Raw genomic sequence first — 13,845 nt, 5'->3', positions numbered from 1 at the left:
ACCAAGGAAATGATAAAAGGACACTGAGTACAAGATTGGGTAATGGGTGGTGGACAGAACTAGTGAAGGGAGTTGAGATGTTCTCATGGTTGTTCTAGGGTTAGGTCGAGGAGAGTGATACAAGGGGGCAAAGGACCTTAGCAAACTCTTCTCAAAACATGTTACATGTGTATAGGAAAAGAAAGTAAATGACCAACCTTGCCTTGAAAGAGGCCAAGCTGTCAATTTAAGCATCATATACGAGGGATCTTGACTGTGAAGTAAAGGATTATTAGCAACTTTACATGGTGTAATACATATGGAAGGTGGGTCTTATTGTTTATTTAGCTTCACCAGCAGTGAAACTCGTATTCTTGCCATGTGGCAATCTTTCATCACCAGTACCTACTTTCCCTCTGCAGTTTAAAGTTTAAACTCCATACTTCTCAATACATACTTATCCAATATTGTGATTTCAAGTATAAAAAGTAGAACTGTATTTTGCAACCTCCTCAATACTTGTACTTCACTTGATAATGATCCATTTTACTTTTTAGTTTATTAGAGATTTAAGTTTGGAGTCTTTAGTAGATTTAGCAAAGCTTGAATATCTCTTTAGAGTGTAAGAGAAAGGTTGGAATCAAATAATTTTTCCTGTTTTGTTTTTGGTGGAAAAGTGTCAGTATTAGTTACTTGGAACATCTAAAGTATGAATTATAAATGATGTTTGTCGTGAAAACAACTAAACAAATCAATAATAATAAAAAAAAAAAAACAGTTGTTAAAAAATTGAAAGCTTGAAAAGATAAACAAGAACTCCTTTTCAATCATTTTGTTCCCCGAAAGGAACTTCTCCTTATTCATCCCTGTTTCAGTTCAATTGAAAGTTTAATAATTCCTTCTTATATTAAGCTTGCTATTGATCAATAATTAATCAAGGAACCAAATAATACAATATCATGCATTCACATTTCACACAGGCCGGTGCTTATACATCTCAGTTAGAAAAAAAAAGGCAAAATAAACTATGCATAAGCATAACTAGCGACTGTTTCCCTTATACTTTTTACTCTCTCTCTCTCTAAGAAGGATTCGTTCAGAAATGCTTGAATTTTTGTACTTTGAAATTTGAACAAACACCCATCCTACACTACTTCTGTGTTTTATATTTGATGGGGAGATATTCCCAATGCAAGGCCTGGAACGGACCTTGCACCGACTGTGAATCCGGTTTCATTTGCAGGACGATGGAAGGATGAGATGTGATTGGTTTACCAAGCTGCCTTCATCTGTAAGTCACTATTTAAAGCTAAATTGGGATCCCCTCACTGCTCGGATCCAACCTTGCATTGGCACAGATGAAGGATCACCCTTTGTGGCTTTTGGCACGACCCTTCGGTTAAAAGGTGACACCTCACATGTGGGTACTTTCGGCCTGGTTTCTCAAGCCTCAAGGAGAGATGACAGAGACAGAGAGACAGAGCAGAAGGGAACCTGCTCATCAAAGTCTAGTTGTAAATAAACAGTTGTTAATAAGACGCTTTCATGGTTTCGTTTCATTACAGTTAGTGCAATAAGACGGGCTCAATCAATCAAGAACAAGGCCGGCACCGTCACTCAGAAGTCAGATCCCTGTGCTCAGAACTGTTGGCCAACCTGTGACAAGGTAACAGTGAATATAAGCGTCAGAAACTAACAGCCAAACCTCCCAAAAGCTATTAAAATATAAAAAGAAACGAGGGAACGCAGCTCCAAATTCCCCAGACACACTTCATCATTTAAATAATGAAGATGAAACATGGGGTTTGTGTCTTAGCCTGAGCTTCCAAAGACTAAAGTATTTAAAAAACCAGACAACAACTCCACAACTCTGGAGATAAATCTACATCGAATTAATGGGTAATGCTTATAGCCTTGTAGACTTGTTACTAAACACACAGTGAAGAATAATTTTGGAAGGGGAGGTGAGTTCTTTTTCTGTTTTATTTTTATTGAAATAATTGTTACTGGTAAAGAAAGAAGGGATGAGAAAAATAATGAAAAAGTACAAGGAATGAAGGTTGGTTTGGGTGGAGATTCGAACCTTTCACCTGTGGCTCAGTGGGGATTGCTATTTCCTAAAGAGAAAGACAAAGGAAGGAATAGTTGGGGGCAGTTAGTTTTAAGTGGGGCACCCCCATCACTTAGGGATTGCTCAAATGGAGAAATCCCAACCGTAAGATGGAATGGCGTAGGATTCTCGGTTGAGTACACGTGCTGCTATCTTTCCTTTCCTCTTTTTATCTTTGCTTCCATGCATGGATTTCTCCTCCAAAATCCAAATATAGGCAGCACCAAAGCAGAGAGAGAGAGAGAGAGAGAGAGAGAGAGGCGACAGACCGATAGAGAGAAAGCTCTCTTCTTTCTTTTGTAGTTCTTTTTCTTCTCTGGCCTGTTGATTGCCATCATTAACAACTGATGTCACAGACCCATCTCTTCAAATTTGATTTTCTACTTTTCCTGCAATTTTCAACTGCCCAAGAGAGAGCGAGGGGAAGGATACCTAATTCAGTGGGTTTATGTGTATCAGATCTTGTTCTTGATCACGAAGACCTCTGGAATCTGAGATGGGTTCATCTTTGATCAGTTAAAAAAGCAGAAAACTCGTGATCTGATTCGATATTCTTATCAGATTTGAGCTCCTACTTTGCTCTTTTGATCTCAACTTTTGTGGGTTCCTCTATTTCTCTAGCATTTGGGTTGTAACGATGGAATGAGATCGAGAATTCAAGCGTTCTTGCAGTTTTTTTCGATAGGCTTGAGCTCTCTGCTGCTTTTTCTGATCTGGGCATCCCATTTTACTGTTGTTGGTTTCGAAATAATAGATGGAAGAAGATCAAGAGCAGAAGCATGTATGCAAGTTCTGTAAGAAGACTTTCCCCTGTGGGAGGTCCTTGGGAGGTCATATGAGGTCTCATATGACTATGAATTCAGTTGAAACCGAGGACAAGCTCGGCAGGAAGAAGGTCTCTTCTGTTAATGGTGAAAGTAACAGTAACAACTACATGGGTTGCGAAGCTGGTCATCACGCTGGTTATGGCCTTAGAGAGAACCCCAAGAAGACTTGGAGGTTTTCGGATTCAAGCGATGGTGTTTTGCGCCAAGGGAAGGTCTGTAAAGAATGCGGTAAAGGATTTCAGTCATGGAAAGCTCTCTTTGGTCACATGAGATGCCACTCTGAAAGAGAGAGGGTCTCCAACAGCTTGGAAGATGATTCGTGGACTTGTGAAAACCAGAAGCTGGTCATGGACAGCCAATCTGACAACGAAGCTGCTGCTCCAAGGCGCAGGAGGAGATCAAGAAGAATGAGGTATAGAGCTACTGCAACTTCATCTTCTTTCTCTTTCGCTAATGCTTCTTCTTCTGTTTCGGAGATTGAGCAAGAACAGGAGGAGGTGGCCATGTGTTTGATGATGCTGTCTCGGGATGTGGGTCACTGGGGTGGACTGAATTCTGTTGGAGAGTCTTCTGATAACAATTCTGTAGTTTTAGAAGCTAGGTCATCCGGCATAGATAAGCGAATTACTAGAAGAGGAGGCAAAGTTTTTACTTCTAATGTATATGAGACTGTGAAGATGCAGAAACCAAGAAACAGGCGGTTAGACTCTGTTGTTTCCGATCCTGAGAATGTTCATGTCGACAAGGGAAGATCTGAGTGCGGTGTTTCTCATTCTGGAGTTTTGAGGAAAGGAATCAAGAAGGGGGAATCAGAAGTCTCTGTTGATGGGTTTCTCACGGATGATGAGTTTAAGAAGCCTAAATTGGATGACGAAACTGGTTTTGAGTTGTCAGATGTGGAACTGATGAGGAAGGATAATAAAAAAAGATTCAATTGTAAAAAGAGTACAGTGGACTATTCTGAAGTTGAATTGGGGAAAGATTTTGTGAAAGAAACCGGAAAAGATAGGTCTGATTCAGAGTTTAAGAAGTTCAATTTCAGCAAGAGAACCAGAACTGATGCTTACGATCCTGAATTGGGAGGCGATTTCAGCAAGAAGATAAGATATGATGATTTGGATTCAGAAATCTACGGAGAGACTCAAAAGAAAAGCAGGTATGAGTGTACAACTTGCAACAAGATCTTCCATTCCTACCAGGCTCTCGGGGGGCACAGAGCCAGCCACAAGAAGGTCAAAGGATGTTTTGCTTCAAAGGTTGAGAGCAGTGAGAACAGCATCGAGACAGATGTTTCTCCTGATCCAACAGCTGACAGTAAACTAGTTAAGTCTTGCAGTAATGAGAACCTGGTAGATCGAGATGGTGCTGTCAGTTTGGAAGCAAGCTCTGTATCAAAGAAGAGTAAGGGGCATGAATGTCCAATCTGCTTCAAGGTTTTCACGTCAGGCCAAGCTTTGGGCGGCCACAAACGGTCCCATATGGTTGGGGGCTCTGAAGCCAGAGGGAATCAGACCATTGTAATTCAACAACAGCTTCCTGAGATTCGTGATCTACTAGATCTCAATCTTCCTGCTCCTGCTGAGGAAGACAACGGTGGCCGCGTGGGGTTTAACCCATGGTGGGTTGGAAGCAACCACAAACATGAACCGCTGGTTGGTCTGATTTCCAACTGAGTAACCTGAGACTGGTCATGTTTCCCATGAAGATGCAAGAGTGTACAGACAAGTTGGTTGATATTATTTCATTAATTCTTTTCATATCCAAGCATATGCTCTATTGAGGTAATAGTTCCCTTTGCTGCTTAAATCAACTAAGTAGCATTTTTCCTCTCTCTCTTTCTCTCTTTCTCTCTGCCTTTCCATCCACCCTCTTTTGCCTTTTCTGTTTTCCAATCTCAGAATAAATCTACATTGTCACAAAATTTTAAGTTCATCAATCTGTTTCAACTTGAAACTATATACTGTAATTGGATTTTGTTTTATATTTCTTCTTCCAGTGTAATTTCTCTAATTCCAAATGAACTCAGATTGCTCTTTGTTTCTGTTCTATAGGCTGAGGTTGCACTCATTTCTCGAACTTTTTTAGTTTAAGTGTGTACATAGTTGAAAGCACTTTTATTACTGATACTTGATTTATGTTCATATATGGCAACTTGTTGGGAACATCTATGATAATTCCTGTTATTATGAATTAATTACAGTGGTTTTTATAATAGATGACAGTGTCTTGGCATACAACCATCTCCATGATTAAATAAACTGGAGAACCAACTTCATCCTCCCATTTCAGTATAGCCTGTTGAAGTTGTTGAATTCAATCAAATGCACTGTTTCAACAGATGCATCAGATTGGGTTTGAGTTCATTTTTAGAAGAAGATTGCTGGGTGATTTTACTTCTGAAGCTAGGGGGGAGGGGGGATATATTCTAGATTCTGTCTTTTTTTTAGTAGATTCAACTAGGTAGGGAAAAAACAGTATATTTATATTAGAAGTTTTCTGTTCGAGTAGTTAGATTATCTTGAGAACGTAATGGATATTGGAAATTGGTTAGGCTACCTTTAAGTTTGATGTTAAGCTGGATATGATTCAGTTGTGAAGTGATGAGGAAACAAGGTTAATGACACTTCATCATTTCAGAATATACAAGTTGCAAGATGGCATGTGAGTTCAAGGTGGTTGTTTAGTCACCTACCACGAAATATGACAACCCATCACACTTACTATATATTGATGTCTCTATCTTCCTTTCTTTAACTTCGGAGTAGTACTCACATACCTTTGTTCTCAAGACTAATGCTTCTATTATGCTTTTTTTTTTCTTCTGTTTCTCTATCCTTTTCTCCTCTCATCTTTCTTGTGCATCCAAGTGTGTGAAGTTCAAACCCCTCCTAGCTTGGGAAAAATGGGACCTGCAACTCCCATTGAGAAAGCTTCTCTTATGGAAGTCAGGGAGTAGTTATATTAATTGGTTAAGTTCAGCTTTAAAATGATACTAAAACAGGTTAAATGGTGGCATCATATCAGTGTTGGTTTATAATAATCTTATTTGATGGAGGTGGGCATCCTATGAATAGGTAAAAACCGGGTCAATTCACCTCGACTCCATCCATGAGTTCTCCATAGTGCTTGTGTGAAATCAACCACTCTATGAATTAGAAGATAATAATTTCATCCGCAACCTTAAGGATTAATTTAACACTAATTTTGTTTTAAGGGCTTAATCCTATTTTGTTAGGTAGAACCAAAGTCGATAAACTTGAGACAAAGCTGTGTCATCCATTGTCTATAAAATGTAGCATCAGGGCTGCAATCTACAGTTCTCAGCATAGTCATGAATGTAGATAGATTCCAGTATGCATGATTTTTTTTCCATCAAGCTTTTAGATAAGAACATGGTTTCTGAATCACATATCCATTTGTCAACTTGCACTCGTTTTTCTTCTTCATTTTGACTGCTTCCATTTGCTCTGGCCACTTGCACTAGCTTTATCAAGGTCAAGAGTAGAAGAACGCATTTGGTTAGGTTCTAATCCAGAGGGTTTATCATTACAAAGGTTCAGCAGGAACTCCCTGTGGGGCCTGACCTGATGGGCATGATTAGCATTCCTCTATAACTAATAGAAGACAAAGTATAGCCTGTTTGAGGAGTTGGGGTAGTAGTTATTGAAATTTTGGGTTCTGCTTTACAGCATTTTGACAGGTAGAAAACTCACCTGGCTACTCACAATGGGTTCATAAGTTCTCCAAATCACCTTTCCATGTGGCATGTTTTAGCCCACTAGGCCTCCGCAAGTCCGAACGTGGCAAAGAAAAGCTGCTTCTGTCGGGGCAAGAAAGAAACCTAAATGGCAAGGAAGATTGATGAGAAAGAAATCTAAGCAGCAGGTAGCAACAAAAAACAGAGGTCCCCAGATAGGTAAGCACTATATAGGATATACATCAATTAACCGTTTGGTGTTTCATACATCGGTGGGGTGAACCAAACAATGAAATACATGGGTGTTTGTTGAAATGCCTATGTAGATCGGACGTGACCATTTTTTTGAAAAATGGCCATGATTCCAAACATCCCCTTATGCTGAATGAGACTTAAATCATAAATATGGTATCAATGTTGCCTTTTAGCATTCTGAATTGTGCTTATTGTCAATTGTCCAACACCACCACCTCCAAATAAGCAAATGAGGCTACACTAGTGTTGTAGTTGGCTGGTGGCTGGTGGACAAATTTTGTTCTATTAATGAATGATACTGCCTGCCTCGACTCTGAAATTTTCAAAGCGAATTAAAGGAAGGAGCAGCCATGGAAGAAGAAAAAAGAAGAAAGAGGGAAAGGGCAGCATTTAGTGATTCTATAAACTCTAGACTCTAGCTGGCTGGATCATTATAGTGTTGAACATAAAACACTAAAAGGGGGACATTACATAGTCCCATATTTCATAGGCATATAGGCATATGGAGTGATGGATTGGAATTTGGAGTTTGGATGGAATGAATCGAGTGGAATGCAGTTTTTGCTATGTCTTTTCTGTCGTTCACACAATTGATTGTATCAACATCCCAACTATATATATTAATTAAAGAGTTTGGGGGGGCCTATAAATAATGAAATAGATATGATGTGGGACCCCATGAAAAAGACGACCACAAAATTAGGTAGATACGGACGACGAGAGTTATCTATCTGATCATTGGTTTGGGAAACACAAGCATTGGAGAAATTGGGGCCATTCATTATATGCCACGTCATCCCTCTATATTAACAACACTGTCAGTGTGATTGGAGCGTCCCTGGCCCACTCTACTATTATTCCCATGCTGCTGCATAGCTTGACGGAAGCCACGTCATCCCCATTCATCATCCAACGTGGCAGGAGGCATTTGGACATTGGTTAGAGACTTAAAGAGCCAAGAGGTTGCAATTGCGATTTGCGAAGCCAAGAAGAAGACAAAAATACCGTTGGCCTCTCTTTTTCTTTATGATATTTCCAACGTGGTTCCTCGGGAAGCTGCTCCCTGAATTATCAAATCAATCTAATCGGTAATCGTGGCCCGGTCCGGCGGGCCCCCCATTTCAGTGTTTTAACGACACACGGATACTGAGAGTTCTTACCAAATCAAGGACTGTATCTAACCTGCCTGAGTAGTGAGTACTACATAGATCATCCTCCCTAAACCTAAAGCGCTTCCGACGGTGGATTATGACCCAAGTTCATCTGGTTTCGTGGATCAACATTCAACAGTGGGCCGTTTACTTTTAGACGTTGGGAGTCAATTTTTTTGCAAATCACCAATCGCAAGTGGAACTCGGTTGCTTGTGGGCCCGGCCCAATGGGCTAAATAAATTTTTAAATTAGAACCGTTTGCAGTTTTATTCTTCATATTGGCTTTTGTAGTCTTTAGAAAATGAAGGCCGCCTGGTTTTGACATTGGAAGACATTTGTTAGTTGATCTGCTTTTGGCCTACGCCTACCCAAAACCTGTAATTTCCAAATTTTTGCTATAATATCTTCAAGTCAAATGTCAATTGATTGAATTTGACTATCTTGCCACGTGGAAAGGGAACAAGCTAAAAAGAGAAAATTTGACGATTTTTGTACTCTAATCTAAGGTGATCAAAGCAGGCTCTCAGCATTGTGTAAGCAAATGGGCCCGTGTCCATCCTTGCAACCCTAAACCCACTACCCTGCTAATGATAGTTCTTTATTCAAATTCAATGCAACTGAGAAACAAAGGAAAAGAAAATGCAAGGTTGTATTTGGATTAGGATGAATTTAGAAATGGAGGCCAAAATGGAATTGTCAACTCTAAAAAGATTCTCCGGATTTTGTTACTTGGACACGTGTTTCTTGTTTGGTGCTGCATTATTCAAAATAAATAAACAAATAAAATGGAAATTCAAATTCTTTCTAAAGGTAGTCATTTTATTTCCACATAATTAAGATAGAATCAAAGCTCAAATCCATTCTGCAATCCAGATGCAACCAGTTCTAAAGGGAAAAGTAAGTTACTGTTTGGGAGGAGGGTTATGGTTAGCAATGGCAACGGGGTGGGTTTTCCGTTCCCACTCCAATTTTGAAATAAATCCCTGTCTCCAATCTGATTCATGCTGGATAAAAGTTGTCCTCCATCCCTGATCCTTGATGGAGACAGCCAAACAGGTTCCCTGCAGGGACCCAAATCCCAAAAAAAAATTTAATCAATAATAATTTTTGAAAAATAAATATACTTAAAAGAAAGAAATTTTTAAAAATATAAACAATATTTTAATAAACATATATATAATCGGGATCGAAACAGTGCGGGGAAAACCCCAATACACTTTCATTTAGCCAACAATGGTAAAGTTAGTGTATAAACAACCTCAGCTTTCTGGCTTACTAGCTTGGGCAGCATTCCATGAATGCAATGAACTACCACCACCCATTTAGGTACTTGTTGAATTCTTGCAAGCTGCAGCTATTATTGGGCTAGCTCTGAAGTTGGTAAGGTTTATTAACCCTGCATTAATATCTATCTATCAAATTAATTTGCAAATTTGGGCGATAACCCATATCTATGATTTGGAAAAACAAGTTCTGTGTAAGGTCAACAGCCTGAATTATACAAAGATTGAGCCAATTCGACTCAAGTTGAGGGCTGGATCCACACACAAGAGAATGCTGTCAAACTGGTGGAGCCCAAATGGGTAGAGCAACTCCGTATCAAAATGGGCGCTTAAAGAGGCTGAATTTGAACCAATCAATCAAGGCCATAGATTATACCATCGCTAGCTAGCATCTCTCTTAGTTAGTTGTACGCACCACTCTATTTTCAGGTCAGCTCTGAATTTTGATAACTATTGGTTTTTTCTTCTCTCTTCTTGGAGACAAATGCTGTAGTGAAGCCTCGACAGTTTAATATTAAAAATGATGTGAACATATTTGGACTTTGCAAAGCGAATTTATACTTACGGCACTAAACAGAACAGAATGGTGAAACAGGATTCATATACCCAACCCTATAGCCATACAATTGAGATAAGACATAGATGAATATGATGAAAATGAATCGTACTTCGACATATGAGAAGCTTCCTGGGGCATGAATCACATTGGTTATGGTCCACCTTAAACCTCTAAGCTAGGGCTCAGAGTCAAATATAACACCATATGTATGTCCTTATTTTCATCCACCTAGTCCAAAAAACAAGAACCAAATTCCATGCTCCATGTGCTTTAAGTATCAAGAAAGCATGAGCCAGCCACCCCACAACTTGTTGATTCCTTCTATCTGTCCCTGTTGTCTAACCTTGTTTATCTTCATTTTTCAATGAGAATCGACCAGTAGCAAGAGAGGAATTCACGGGTGGAACTGTTTTCTGGGTTCATCAGTGGGCAACTGTTCAGTCTGAATTGCACAATGTTAATCTGGGACTCCCATTTGAGTTGTAATAATAGTTTGGAACATATTTTTATTTGTAATTTCACATGTTAATAATAATTTGATCATGGAGATGGCACCAAATAGAACGGAATGACAAAACAGGATGACCCCATTTAATTGGTGATAAAGCTTAGATGATGATTATGACAAATCATTCAACCCACTAGTTCCATAAGCGAACCGTTTTCTTTTCCTTGCATTCGAATTTGTTCTAATGAAAAAAAAAAAAAAAAAAAAGTGCTAAAAGTAAAACTTAAGCTATCAAGATTCAAGCATTTAGGACTGTCAATGGACTCTAAAAATCTGATACCTGCATTATTAGGATTTCTATGTTAAAACATGCATGCATTCACTTAGTAATTAGATTGGGTTCTGATTTTGACCCATCCAATCTGATAGAAATTCAAGTCTAGTAATATGTAATATAAAAATGTATATAAATAGATATTATATATAATATTTTTATACATTATATGTAGAAAAAATAATTAATTTTTTCTTTATTTAATGACAACAGAACAGATTCACATTAAATCCGAATCCAATATTTTGAATTTTAGATGATATTCAGATTTGAATTTTCAATATTTATCAGATCAGGTTGGGATGCAACTGAATCCAATCCAAATCCAACCCAATTACAGCCCTAAAACATATATGAATTCATCAACATTTGTTTTGATTTATAAATCTTGCTCCAGTTCAAGTTGGCTACTGATGTTTTAACTCTCCATCTTCATTCGCTTACACGGTTTTGGCCAGAAAATCTGCAACCAATTGTCACCTTTGGACACAACATATAGCTGATAGCTTAGTCCATATTTGTTTAAATTCCTTATTTTATTGTAATACAGGGCTTTACATGTGCATGCTTTCAAGCCCATAGTCCAAGTCATAAAGAAAACCCCATAGTCCAAGGCCCACCATGAAAACATATCCGAACACTTGCAAGAAAGATTTTTTATTAAATCGTTTATAATTTACATTTAGTGGACACTAATGTAATGGGCCAAATGAAGTCTTATGGGTAAGGTTCAAAGTATGGGAAAATGCTAAGTGTATCGGAAAGATAATTTTAAGGGACGTATATAGATACATCTTAGATATGCATATGTGTCTAAGATAAATTAAGATATGCTTGGAAATATTATAAATACTTCAATAAATCGTAAAAATACATCAAAAACACTAAATATAAGACCTCAATGAGGTGTATATGCATTAAATTAATACATTTAATTAGTTTTATGAAGAAATATATTGTAGTTAATTATAATTTCATTAAAAAACCTATGCTTAACTATAATTTATAAATTATAATTCTTAAGTTTTAATGTTTTATGAGATGGGAAAAACCCAATTCTCCTATCCAACCACAAAACATGCATTGACACAACTTATAAGTGAAAATATAATTAATAACTATTTTATTATTTAAACAATTATTATTTATAATTTATTTCCAAAAATTATAAAAAATAAATAAACACTATATAATATATTCAAAAAATAGTTATTAAAAAATAAATTTCAATTGCTCTATGGATATGATAGATGAATCCATAGATCTAGAACATATTTAGTCTTTATAAGCAGAGAAAAAATTACATTTTCAAATTTTTTGTTAATTTATATTTTCCCCAAATATCTTCATGAAATTTCCATAAATCTACTGATAACACAAAACAAAAAATTGTGATTTTGAATTTAAGAAATGTAGATCAATACAAAATTAAACATTCAAGAAAAAATCACAAGATATTAAAAAAATGAAAAAATATACCTATTTTTGCCATATTTTTTTAAATTTTGAAAAAATACTAAAAAAATAATGATTCACACTTGTTCTTTGCAAATTTTTGCAAATCTAGCACTCTAGGAATGAGATTTGGAGTTTTAGAGTCATTTGGGGGTGAAAGAAGCATTATTTCAGGGAAAAGAAGATTGTTTTTCCCCTTTATTTTTTCTTTTTCAAATTTTGGCCGTATCTTTTTTGTCGATACGCTCCAATACGCCCTGAACACCCCCGATATGGGTCCGATGCACATGAAAAAAGATGAGATGCCCGATTTCTATACATATCCCATATCTATTTTTCAAAGATACAATATAATATGTCCCATATTGGGCATATCGTACCAAAATTTTAAACCTTGCTTATGGGCAACTAAAATGGACAAAAAGACATTTTGTTTGGAAAATGGAATAAAGAATGCATGTTCAAATCAAATGCAGAGCTTAGCATAAGAAATATGGAACATATAAATGCAACTGACCTAATGAAATTAGATCAGAAGATAATCAAAGAAGAGGAAAATATCTGGGTCCAAGTCACAAGAAAAAAATATTTGAAAATAAGGAATTTTTTGCTTTTTATATATATATATATATATATTATGAATTTGTTTGGGAAAATTTTTATCATTTATTCTTGATATTTTGAAAGAATAGAAATGATAAATTTTCTATAATAAATGTTATAGTCTTATAAACTATCTTAGATTATCAAGAAAATTTTGAAGAACACCAGCCACTATCTAGAGGCCCCGAACTACCATGAAATGGAGAAGTGATGAAAGAGAAAATTAAATTGGATCAAATGGGCTCCTCCAAATATAAATGAAGTAAAAATAAATCTTGTTGCATCAAAATGAGGTGATAATAGTTGTGCGCATAGATGCATATATAGCCCGAAACTATCAAGGAGAGATTATCAAAATTGTTGTAGACTAAATTGGGAAATCCTCAAATATTAGTAACTGAATGTAGAGGTGTAAAATGGGTCAGGCCGTGATGTGCTTTATGGACAGCCTGTGCAAGTCATGGATCATGTTGGATCGTGCTTCCATCCTCTTGGATACTTCAGTGGGTCGGCCTGACACAGCCTGCAGCACGAGCCCATGTAGGCCCATGGCATGGCAGGGGCTTAGGCTGGGCAAGCTACAAGTCATGTCAGGCGGGGCTATGGGTTGGACTTTGAGCCTAGGCCAAATCAGGCTATTCTTTTTTTCTTTTTGTTTTTTTGAATTTTTTTTTTCATTTTTTGTTAAGTACAGTGTCAAAGTGATACAAACTTTGGAAAAATACAACTTTAACAAAAAATACTTAACAAAATAAAAAATAGACAACAAATTGGAAAAAATAGAAATTTTATTTCATTTTAATTTGAACAATACAATGGATGAATGAAATGTTGGAAATGGAATAAAATATAAAAGCAATATATAAATTGAAAATAAAAAAGTACATTATTGAAAAAATAAAAAATAATTTAAATAAAATTTAAAAACAAAATTTACAATAATTTTAAAAATGTTATACAACTATTGACTTTATACAAAAAATATTGATTTCATCATTTTTCTTCAAGCTCCACCTGCATCTCCTTGACTTTGATCATCTCCTTCTAGTAAAACATCGAGTGAAGTGTCATGCCCTCCTTTATCCTGCAATCTATCATCAACATACATCCAGCCAATCTTTTAATCACATGCACATCATCTCC

The 13,845-nt window shown here is 36.8% G+C and overlaps 1 protein-coding gene across 1 annotated transcript; it reads left to right on the top strand.

Annotated features, from left to right (window-relative positions):
• Nucleotides 1-2,296: 2,296 nt before the first annotated feature.
• LOC148854435 (uncharacterized) lies at nt 2,297-4,964 on the top strand. The gene has a single exon (XM_088982597.1). The coding sequence runs from the start codon at nt 2,844-2,846 to the stop codon at nt 4,587-4,589; it is 1,746 nt and encodes a 581-aa protein (XP_088838723.1). The 5' UTR covers nt 2,297-2,843; the 3' UTR covers nt 4,590-4,964.
• The last annotated feature ends 8,881 nt before the right edge of the window (nt 4,965-13,845 follow it).

The sequence above is a fragment of the Nelumbo lutea genome, chromosome 4 (genome assembly GCF_056320005.1).
Source record: "Nelumbo lutea isolate HS-2025 chromosome 4, American lotus-T2T, whole genome shotgun sequence".
NCBI classification, from domain to species: Eukaryota; Viridiplantae; Streptophyta; class Magnoliopsida; order Proteales; family Nelumbonaceae; genus Nelumbo; species Nelumbo lutea.
Note: the sequence above shows the minus strand (reverse complement) of the source record. Positions and strands in the feature narration are given on the sequence as shown.